Genomic DNA, 12258 nt, shown 5'->3' on the forward strand with positions numbered 1-12258 from the left:
AAGTTTATCATCATATGAGAAACTTCCTAGCATCTCATTGTCTATTTTAGGGATTGATATAATCCAATTATATTTTGAAATCTATCATTATAGATTTCCATCCCATGTATATAGACTATGTCTCCCATATACATTCTATCATTATAGAATGTTTAAAGTCATAACTTTAACAATGAAGAATTCCTTTCATTTTCAAAATTAATATATATCATGTATATATATATTCAAATTTAGGAATATGATCAACTCTCACTAATCTTTTGTAAACCTAGTAAACAAAAGATTCATTTACATCTTTATGAGAAATCAAACAATTGATCTTTTCTCATAAGACGCTTATAGCTCCCACTAGCTTACTAAGATCCATGATGGATGGATCTCTACAACTAACCTGTCTTGTGATTTATTGTTTTAGACATATATTATCAAGACTATCTAATAATGGTTTCGGAAACCCATATTATGTCCAAACCATTCAACTGAGACGGTTTATAAACCTTGGAGCTTGTGGTATAGGAACTAGGTTGTCTTAGAAGTATATATCATATATATATGGGTAATTGATAATGTCCAACGAACTAAATCTTATTCATGTTCATTCTTCTCCTAATGGAGAAATTCATTATCTTACAATGCTACTTTCCTTGATATTTTTCAAGGAAATTAATCTAAAGTGTTACTTTTACCTTGGATCAAATCTAAGGAGGTAAATACTTTAGACGTCTTACTCATCTACTTACATTTCTTGAATTCTTTGAAACCTTTTGCAAAGTATTCGGACTTGTGTTTATTCAAAATAAACTATAGTCCAACCGAGAGTGATCTTCGGTGAATGTCATACAACATGAGTAGTATTATGTTGTGGATAAGTGCCACTAACATCTAAGTGAATTAACCTCAACAACTTTGTGATTCTTTCTTCTTTCCAAAAGAATAAAGATTCGAACATTTCGCCTCTATACAATTTTAACAAGAAGGTATTGGATCCGGATCTAACGATCCAAAGCATCCATCTATGACCAACTCGTAACTTATGTTTTAGAGGTGTCACAACTCAGTTGGGATTAGTCACTCCCTTGCAACCTTTTGGGTTTTAAGCATCATCGTATTCTAAACAGTTAAACTACCACATCATCTCTACTATAGAGACAACCAATTAAATTACAATAATCTAATTATTGATTAATAATGAACAATGTTTTGTCAAACAAAACATTCATCCATCTCTACTATAGTGACGGATTTAAGTTCCTTAAAATTGGAATGTAAAGACAATCTTTAGTATTTTCCAATTTCTTTGGTAGTTCATATGAGGAAGTAAGTACAATCCGCTTTCGCAGAGATCTATATTTTATTCACTTTCCGAATGTGAAGTACTTTCTCTTCTCTCATTAATCTTCTACTTTTTATTAGCACACTTTTACAACAATTGTAAAACATAGTTACTAATACAGAATCAAACATTCAAGTAGAAGAACCAACTGTTTTGATTTATTCAAGAACATTTTACAACACCTTCGAAAGGTGTGTTCTTGACACTTGGAAGACATTTCTTGCAAATACCCCTTCCAATGTCCATCATTTCATAAAGAAAGTTTGTTCCCTTGGAGTTATTTTGCCTTCTTCATTTGACTTCCCTTTTGACTACAATAGTCATGGTCCCTAAACTCCCACTATCTATCTTGAAACTTATTTCAAATGTGTTATACACATCAAACGATTTGGAGAGCATGCGGTTATTGTTCACTATATAGTTTACAATAAACTTAGTGAACCATTAGGATAGGGACACAAAGGTGAAGTCCTTTCTTAGTTTCCGTCTCGTTAAGTGGTTTAACACTTCAACACTCAATGATTCAAAATCATCATAAGTCCATATAAATGGACTATTTTTGTCAACCAACCATTATGTTCTAAACATAATAACAAACTTTCAAGAGTTGTTCAAGGCAACTCTCATTTCTTCATACAACAATTTGTAAGTGAAGAATCATGGCACATAAAGTGTCCATGCCCTTGTGCTTACTTCTCAAGTTCCTTGTTCGTGTAACAAAGAGACAAGCACTAAAGTTTGTGTTGATTAAGGGTTGTTCAAAGCAACTCTTATTTCTTCATACAACAATTTGTATTTGAAGAATTATGACATTAAAAGTGTTGTCCTTCTCATGTTAGACTTATTTAACATATTCTTCCAATGATACATTATCAATAGGAAGATTGTGAGGATGAGACTACTTAGTTATATCTACAAGCCATTAAAGACAATCTATGGGATTGTAGAACTAAGTTCGGAAATTAAAGCATTCGGCTTTTCTTTGTCAAGTTTTGGATAGCGTTTGCAAATATATTGGTAAACAAATACATAACGAATATAAATTGATTGATTTTAAGTCATTTGATTCGGGTCTTTAAATCAAATAGCACCACCCACTATTTTTGGCAAATTCCATATCCCTCATCGGAATTCGAGAGTTTTGTTGAACTCTTAGCGGGGTATGGGAGACTCACCATTACCAAGCCCACCTCAGAATTATATCATTTTGGTTAGCAAAAATAATGATGAGAGAATAACACTTTAGTCATTTACAACTCTTGTAATTACCCATCTAGTTTGGCCTCTAGAGAATGAATGCCTCAGAATTATATCATGTTAGCACCATTGCACTTAGTTAAGTTATTCCCACCATGCTTAGTTTATGTAGAGGTTCAAGCACAACCTCAGAATTATATCATGTTGGTCATACTCGTTGTCTACACTCACCTCATCATATGCGTATAGACTCCTCCTGAATGTAAGCATACACTTTGTACTCCCCCATTATAGGGTGAAGCCGGTGTACAAGTCACAAACGATTGGAGCCTACCACGGTGGAAGGCCACGAAGAGATATTCAAAGCATCTCTCGCTTATCAACTTAATATTGTTTTGGTTGAGGGTTTTTAGGTCTCATCACATATAAACATACATTTTAATCCAATTAAAACATTTTGGTCCTATTACAACTATTGGTCCATTTGATTGATTTAATTGTATATAATACTCCCACTAAGCTTTTAAAACGGTTTTTAAAGCAAGAGTATATGATACTACTAACATAAGATTTGCATTCATTGATGGACTATATAGTTGCCTTAGGGCCTTAGGATGACTATGAACCTTTGATTCGATTCAACACGAGCCTAGTGTTGAATCTCGGTCTAGGGATGGTGATTGATTTTAGTTCCGCGTTTAATCACATTAAGGCGTGTTGTCTTAGGGGCGTTGGACCCAACTACTCCAATTTCATGCATATCGAATAAAACAAGAAAGGAGTACTTCAAAGTAAATAAGAGCTTATGCTCTTTTACAACAATTGATCAAATCAAATTACTTTAAAGTAAAGAAGAGCTTATGCTCTTTTACAACAATTGATCATATCAAATTACAATCAAAATTTAATCTACACATTCCCATGGTTCAAACAAATTTGAAACGGCCATTCACATAGCTCAATTATCGTAGGCTAAGGTTCATAATCACCATTTCTTTAATTAATTAACGCTTTAACTAACTAAACTTGAATGCAACATTTTCATTTGGTTTTTGTATCCATAGAATTGATTTAAATGGAGCTAAATGAAATGAAAATCCAATTCTCATTTAAAGAGACAAAACAATTTTGTTCTCTACCTAATTTGGGCCAAAATGCTATGACCTCAACTTTTTGGGCCATTTTGCAAAACTTAAACTTTTGGGGTCACTTTGTAAAAACACAAAAGTCCACTACTTCATGTAATTACAACTAGAACCCAAAAAATTTCCACAAAAACTAAAACTTCATTAAAGGAGCAAAACAATTTGTCCTTTTAGTGATTTTGGACCTTTACGTAAAAACGTAAACTTTTGGGTCAAAGTACAAATACACAAAAGTATCAAAACTTTATGTAATTGCATGAAAGCCCCACAAAGACCCTAATTGAGTAGGGTGGCTGGTTTTGAAGCAAAGTAATAAAAAAAAATTCAAAGTTTTTGTAAGTGGGGTGTGTGTAATGGAATAAATCATTACACACCTACCCACTAAAATTTCTTTAATTTTTCAAAACAAATATCTAATATATTTAAACATAAGAAATATTTCAAAACAAAAACTTTATGAAATAAATCAAAACTTTGAATCAAAACACCAAACCTTTTGTTCTTGGCAAGAACATATCAAGAACAATGAAGAACATTCATGAAAACCCATAAGAGCTCCATGAACATTCTTCACCCAAAAACATACCAAAACCACTCAAACTTAAGGGAAATAACATACAACCATACTAGGGTACATAGGGGTTCCAAAAGTCACTTTAAAACACTTTTAACAAGTCAAACAAGAACCCAAAAATCCACCCTTTGGATTTGGCCGAATTTCCCCAAAAACATAGCACCAAATTTTAGCTCCAAAATTCATGCTCATATGAACTACATCTACAACATCTGAGATGGCAAATTTTCTAACAAAATTTACATTCAAAGAAGCAAGAATAAAGCTTGTAACAATTACAACATTCAAATCACAAACTATGAACTACAAAACCCAAAAGGATTCACCAACTACTAGACTTAGGCTCTTGATACCACTTGAAGGAAGATTTGTGAAAAACATGTTCATTTAAGCAACATCAATAGCATGCAATTAACAATTAAAGGCGGAATCATGCTTGTATGCACTTAAAACAAAACATTTACCCATGAAATTCAAAGCCTAGTAGATAGGTGAACCAAGACTCAACTCAAAACAAAGTGAGTTGAGAAATCAATACCTTTGTAGATTCCTCTTTGCATAAGCAAAGGCTAATCACCCAAAGAGAGGGCCTTCATTCCTTGCATCTTAGATCCATGGATTTGGATAGATGAAAAAGTTTCTCCAAGTTCCCAAAATTGAGAACCTCCAATGATTCATCACCAAGGCATAATGAAGAAGAAATGAGTGACCTTGGAGGAGTTTGATTGCTAGATGATCCCTCCAAGGTGGCCTAAATTTTAGAGAGAAAGGAGAGCTTGTGTTCTCATCCTTTCCCCAAAAATTACCATATGTAAATTTTAGGCTATAAAGTCCTTTATATAGTCCCTTCAAATAAGTGACCTAATGGACCAAAAGCCCTATTCTTCTAACATGGCAAGCCTATAGGGTTTATTGGGCTTTCAAGCCCTTTGTTTATTCAAGTTGTCATACAACTTGAGTTAATGGGCTTGACATTCAAATCCCATTGGGCCTTACGGCCCAAAACTAACCCGAGGTCTTTAACGAACTTATTCGTTTGATTAATTAACATATTAATTAATCATAGCCTTAGATAAATAATTAAGCCATTTAATTATTCTTACTCATCTCCGTTGTTTCTTCAAACTCTACCTTACTCGGTGAACGATCCATTAGGTTCCTTTTAGCGAGGCAGTGGGCGATTAAAACTCTTTCTAATTGATTGTGAATTGAAACTTACTTTCAATTCTCCCGTTAGTGATAATACACTTTTAGGGCTTCCACAAACCATGGTTAACGCCTAGCAGCATGTCATGGTTACCCAAGCTAATCAGAAGAGGTGGAGAACCTATTCAGTTTTAGGATTACAAATGCAATACGGTCTTTCTCTAATACAATACTCTTGACCACATTGTTTGGTTTGATAGTTTATTCATGTCTACTATCCAATGTGAGTCTTGTGCTTATATGATTACCTTGAATGTGATTTGGAACACATTCCTAAATCTCATTCATACTTTGGCCAAAGATTCTTAATCATATCATAGAGTATTCTCCTTCAAACAGTTTGAAGGTTAAAGATCCCTTGTTGCGCATTCACTTGCCTCCATGACTAAGTGGCTTAACCCCAACGATGCCATGGACACCCTCCTGATGGAGTGACTTTGACATAATCAAAGATTAAGGACCTAACCACAAGACAACTGTGATGCCTCAGGTCAAAAGACTAATTTGCATTATCCCAACCATGAGTTCTCATGTGACATGAATATGAGAACTCTTCGTTGATCGTGTTCAGTGAACTCATTCTCTATTGAGCACCTACGTACTTGTCTTGATGTCACACACACCAATGACTCGAGACTAGTCACTCTCCCTGAGAGAAGACATAGCACATACTGATCTTAACGGACTGTCAATGCCCAATTGGCAATCTTATGATCAGGAACGTTTAGGATGTGTCAACGAAAGAATGGTCTCATGAATCTAACTTCTTTAGATCGCATTCTTCCAATCACATATTCCTTGGACTTATCGTTTAAGCATATAACATTTATATGAGACGGCTCAAGCAATAATGTTTGCCCTTAATATTAAACTAGATTAGTTTAACATGTGAAATGTCCATAAAGTATCATCATATGATTGGTTTTAGGGCACATTTCCAACACCTACTTGAAATGTGTTGTTTTCAAATCTCTCTTACATACCTTTGTAATGCTCAGATAATGAATTGATAATCTATCCTAACTTTTTGTGATCTATTCCTTTCTGACTTGACCTCAATACTGGACATGAAAATTATTCACCAAAACGTAGCCTTAATACAAATGAGTTATCCACTATACCCATACATAAAAAATAAGTGAAAATAAAAAAGGGCCAAACTGGCGCTCTTGTGTTAGTATTCTGAGATGTATACATATACCTTATGTTTGCATGAGAGAATTTTAAAGTACCAGAAAACTTTAGACCCAATTAATAAAAGGCAACAGTTCCAATTAACAATTCAAACACACTACAAAATGGACCAGAAAGATACTAAATAAGGAACTTTCAAATGACACATTTCTAACTCTAAGTGCCAATACAAAGTTCTCACAATGTACAAGGGATAATTGATAAGGGATGAAATTAATTAACGAGGTCCAAACTAATGAGTTGGTAAAAGATAAAGGATCATGCATTTGTGATAATTATTTTGCTTCATTCAATGTTGATTCTATGCCATTTGATGTTAATTGAATGTTAGGGTGACCATATTGGTAACCAAGTGATGTGGCATGTGATACATATAACCAACATCCAATGAGCTAAACTCATTAAATGACATGAGATGAAACACCAACGTGGTCCAAAAATGTAATCTCTATAGCATTTTTCCTAATTGAATACGTCACGAATTAGATACAAATATACATGTGGTAAGCGTAACATTATTTTAAATTGTAACCTCGTACGAGTCAAATACAAGAGAGATACCACAATGAAGCAGAATGCGTTTAACCTTAATATTCAAAACAAGAAGATAATTCAAGCAAGATAAGTGAAATTTCAATTCAATTTAATGGTGAATCCATCATCTTCTCTTGAAACCATACTTTTTGCGTTCATAGAATAGATCTGTTTTGGCACTTCCTAGATTGACGATTTTGGGACAGCCATCTCGATCTTTCTCCAGCTGAGTACACTCTTTGCAGTAATAAGCATCAGAAATTCCAAGCCCTCCACACACAACACACCGTCCCTGGAACGATCCGTAGTTGCACTCATCGCACACCCGAACAAGTGTGCATGGCCGAACCAAAGAATCACAGATCACACACTTGCCATCACACTTCTCACACAACCTTCCGATGGCTATCCCCGGTTGCTTCCGGCACATAATTAGGTCAGGATGATGCTTCGCCATGTTCCTGTGGTTATTTGTGCAACAATATATGTGCTAACTGATGCTAGTCCCTTGCAATATATATTGGCAAAGTGAGGACTACAACAGTCACAAACAGGAAGGAAGATTTTGGGGCTTACTTGCTGATCAAGGAAAACCACTTTCAGAAGTCAATTTCAGCTGAAAAGTAAGATAACTGGTTTTCTTGGGGAACAAGCTGGGGACAAAGAAAATGGAAAGTGAGGGTTCATCTTAATTAACTAAAGTACTAGTGTCCAAAAATGATGTTCACGCGATTAATTAATTAAATAAGAGTATGAAGGGCAATGTGATGACGGGCTGGGGAATATGCGGATGGTCTGACTTCGAGTCACATATTAGATAATAGCGGTGGATCGCTTCTTCATAATTTATATGGTAGTAATATTTTTCCTCGTAATCATATTTCTAAATTTATAAAACACCAGTTTAGGAAGACATAGAGATGTTTAACTTAATTCCTATTAAATATTTCACAAGACATATTATTGCCCCTTAGTCTCTACAATAATTCTGTGTAGGAGATCTTTTCGATGCGATCATCAATTAAATGTTGATATGTTTTGTTGTCAGTTATGATATTCACACTTTATCAATGACATATCGACAATATATTCATTCGTTAAGAAAGAACGATGGATCTTCCCGAACACTAAATGACTACTCGCTTTCAACAACTTGGGAAGAATTTATATGATATGAGTCTTAATTAACCAGGTTTCAGCCCCAACGGATACCTTTCACTATTTTGAAATATAAGAATAACTTCTGGATCAAGAACATGACTATAGGAGAGTGACAAAAGTCTTGACGCACTAACTCTCAGTTTAGGAATCAAATTATTTATAGAATCTTGTCCATATGTTATCACAGATGGATCATATTCCCCAAGATATGTGTTGTACTAATAATTAAAAAACCACACATATATATAGCTTGTCAGATGATCCTCACTTGTCTACCAAAGATCCAACTGATAGGTACGGAGGTGAGTGGTCGCTTGTCCCTTAATTGAACTCTTTCCTCCAGTTTTCTTATTCTTGGGGCCAACCCACAAACATAATCCTGAGCCTTTCGGCCCTCGGGTGAAAGTCCGGTTAGGGAATCAACCTTCCACACGGAGAGCAACAACTCCAGTATATCGGCATAGTCATTGGTGGTATATACTCCAAGGCGCTGCGCAACACTGGAAAAGTGGTGGAAAAGGTGGTGATCACGACCATCATACATCAAGTGAGCGGGCATAGTGATTTGCTTCTTCATCATGTGAGCTAAAGAAATGACTGTAAAATCAGGATCCAACTCAAACAGCTTTGCCACTATCTTTGTGTAGGCTGCTTCATGGCGCTTCTCATCGGAGGCTATTGTACCACATATTTGCGCCAACTTCAAGTCCCCATGCTCCTTGGCAAGTTTGGCAGTGTTCCCATGAGAGATAGCGGTAGCCCTTTCCTGGAATGAAGTGTATATGAAGGCCAAGTAAGGGTTGTTCTCACCCCCGGGATCCTAAGCACATACGTTTATATGCATATACACAAAGAAAACTAATTAAACACATTAAAAGACGTTAAGTGATTAAGTTAATAAATTAGCCAGGGGTCCTAAGTAAATACCATTCCATAAGTAATCAGATACTGAATGGTCCTCTCAATTTGGGACATGTCGACTCGTCCAGTGAGATAGAGATACTTATTGAGAAGGTCCCCATGCCTGTTCTCTTCAGCAGTCCATGCCCTGTTCCAAACTGCCCAAGAAATTGGACTTGAACCTGTTTCATCTTGAACTCCATCCAATGCATTAAGCATCGTTTGGTAAGTCGGAAGGGCGTCTTCAGTGATCATGTTTCCGACCAAAACAACAAAGTAATCATCTGGAATCTCATTTGCCCTCTCCCTCAGTTCCTTGACTTGCTCAAGAAATCCATCCGTATTGCCAGTAGTTCGAGAGTCAGGAAGAAAATCTTGAGGCTGCCAACACTTGTCAACTGGTTTCAAGTGAATCAAAATGTTGTGCTCAGCCCAGTCCTCTAGGTATTTGAATATCTCAATCTTTTGACTTGGCATAGAATGTGTAATTTCTTGATAACGCAACTCCCGCTGAGGCATGAAAGCCTTCTTGTAATTGTGTACATAATTCCCATTACTAATGTTAATCTCATCAATCCTGAGCTCTCTTTCTCTGCAAGCATGCGTGTACAATAATTAAAGATAACTAGCCCAGTTCGAATGTATAAATTTATCTTCACACACACACACACACACACTTGATACATGATTGATACTAACAGCACAGAATAATAACAACAGTTAGTAAACCAAGTAAAGCAAGTTATAAGATTATTAATTATTACTACGTAGTCTCTGAAGTTTCTCACTTGGAAGCTGCTCGGCCGACAGTTGTACTAGCACTGGATGAGGCCATGGCGCACTTGGGATGTGTTAGGCAGCTCGTCATCTTCATCACTAATGACAGGAAATGTAGATGATCGATAATCCTCCAAGGACGAGAGTATTAAAGGTAAAAGATCGATTGATCGATCATACATAGATACTGAGAAAATATAATACTCTGACTATATATATATATATATATATATATATATATAAAACTAATATTACAAAGTAAGCAAAGATGACTTGATGAGTTAATGAAATCCCTAGCCAGCTATACATAATTCCAACCAATTAAGCAAAAGAAACTGAATAACAATCTTCCCAGTAATTTCGGAAAACGGATAATTCATGTGTTGCGTACGTGCACGCCATACATGAAAGCTCATGTGCCTTGCATGCATGCCTGGTTAAACCATTAGACGGGAGGGTATATATATCACAGAGGCAACCAATGAATAGTATCCAGCAACCACCTTGGTGACATGGCCGATGTTCCACCTCAATGAGGCAGGGGAATACTATAATATATGTCGCCAATATGTAATGTAAAGTTTTAAGTTTTTATGGAAACAGTACCTCTTTGACACAATATAGTTTTAATTGCTCATTCTTTCATTGGACTTATATGCAATGTTCCAAATTTATGTATAACTAGCCTTCCTACACGCGCTGCAGTGCATGCAAAAGTCTTTTTTCTTTATTATGGGCGCTACACACCTCTTAAGTTGTTTTCATGTATTTAAAAATAGAGAACATAATCTTTACTAAACAACTTATTGTATGATGATTGGATATAGTAATGGCAACATTACATAATAAGTCGTATAGGGAGGAGTTTTATGTTGGCCAGAGGTTAAAACGGAAGAGTCTAGTTTGTTTTAAGCCGCAACGTGCAGTTGTAGACTTGTAGTGGTGTTTGCATGGTGAGTTGCTATATTTCTAAGTCCTTTACTCGCTGCAAGCCCTAACGAAAGTGGGGAAAAAAAATACAAAATAATATTAAATTCTAATAAGATATTAGAATTTACCGAATAATGTTATGTTGAGGGAAGCTCTTAAATTAAATGTCGAATGCCCCCTTCATCGAAGTTGTTTTCATCCTCATAGTATATGAAGTCAGAACTGCAAGAAAACGACCTATTCATATATTAACCACCAATTTGGAGATGCTAAAAGGACGAAAATTTGATGTTAAAAACATGAATTAGAAGAAAAATGGGAATAAAAACGTAAATCGACACTAATATCCACCCTCCAAACCTTCATCTCTACAAATTAGACACCCCCAATTTCACTGGAAACCGCCTAGTCACGGGTTCCACAGTCAGTAGCCGAGACCTCATCGGAGACATTTTGCGATTATCGCTTGCTCCAATGGATAATGGAATTACAGACACCAGGTTATAGTTCCCCTCGATGTCATCATAGTACTTTAACCTTAATTTAGTTTTGAGTGAAAATATTACCAGAAAAAACAAAAAAAAAAAAAAAAAAGAAAACATAAAAACGGTTAAATTAATAGTGCCTTATAAGTTAGAGCGCTTACGCCATGAATCGTGCAATGCCACACCATCAAATTAACCATTTCATCTGGTAAAGTCTCCAGCTTCGCAACAAAACCCTACAAACACAAAAATTATAACCGCGATTCACACAGAGAGAGGCTTGGGTGTATATGGATGTGAGCGTTCTTATAAATGCCCATTGGTTCAGCAAACCACTTTTGTAATTGACGTTGATCAATTTTGTAAAATCTACGTGGGATGAGAATGTGCACGTCTCTATTATTTATTTTCTTTATTTGTTTTGAAATTATTCGATCTCTTTTCCAATATTTTTTTTTTGTTTTAGTTTTTTGTATCTATTTTTTATGACAAAATTATCCCTGCGGATTTTGTTCTATTATTTTCACTAAGGTTTGAATTTTTTTTGTTTTAGGGACTTTTATGTCCAATTTTTTTTTTTTTTTTTTTTTTTTTGAAGCCTTGAGACACCAAAACTCACTTATGGCTTTCTAATATTTGAGATATAAGTCCTATAGGTGAAGGGACCTTTAGAAAGCTAATTAAGAAATGTAGTCAAACACTAATTAAAGCCTAGTTTGGTATTGGTTTTTTTCATCAAAAAGCTGCTTAACTTTAAAATTAAACAACAAAAAGCATTTGGCAAAACTAATATATTCTGCTTATTTTTAAAGCAATTACTTC

The 12258-nt window shown here is 35.2% G+C and overlaps 2 protein-coding genes across 2 annotated transcripts; both read right to left on the reverse strand.

Moving 5' to 3' along the window:
* Positions 1 to 7131: 7131 nt before the first annotated feature.
* On the reverse strand, positions 7132 to 7679 carry LOC103957732 (PHD finger-like domain-containing protein 5A). The gene has a single exon (XM_009369932.2). The coding sequence runs from the start codon at positions 7638 to 7640 to the stop codon at positions 7308 to 7310; it is 333 nt and encodes a 110-aa protein (XP_009368207.1). The 5' UTR covers positions 7641 to 7679; the 3' UTR covers positions 7132 to 7307.
* Positions 7680 to 8376: 697 nt separating this feature from the next.
* Positions 8377 to 10092, reverse strand: LOC103957753 (stearoyl-[acyl-carrier-protein] 9-desaturase, chloroplastic-like). Its single transcript, XM_009369957.2, has 3 exons — positions 10033 to 10092; positions 9272 to 9836; positions 8377 to 9164 (listed from the first exon to the last, which is right to left on the reverse strand). The coding sequence occupies exons 1-3, from the start codon at positions 10077 to 10079 to the stop codon at positions 8598 to 8600; spliced, it is 1179 nt and encodes a 392-aa protein (XP_009368232.1). The 5' UTR covers positions 10080 to 10092; the 3' UTR covers positions 8377 to 8597.
* Positions 10093 to 12258: the final 2166 nt, after the last annotated feature.

The sequence above is a fragment of a genome, unplaced genomic scaffold, assembly GCF_019419815.1.
Source record: "Pyrus x bretschneideri cultivar Hongxiangsu unplaced genomic scaffold, Pyrus_bretschneideri_v1 Contig14, whole genome shotgun sequence".
Taxonomy (NCBI): domain Eukaryota; kingdom Viridiplantae; phylum Streptophyta; class Magnoliopsida; order Rosales; family Rosaceae; genus Pyrus; species Pyrus x bretschneideri.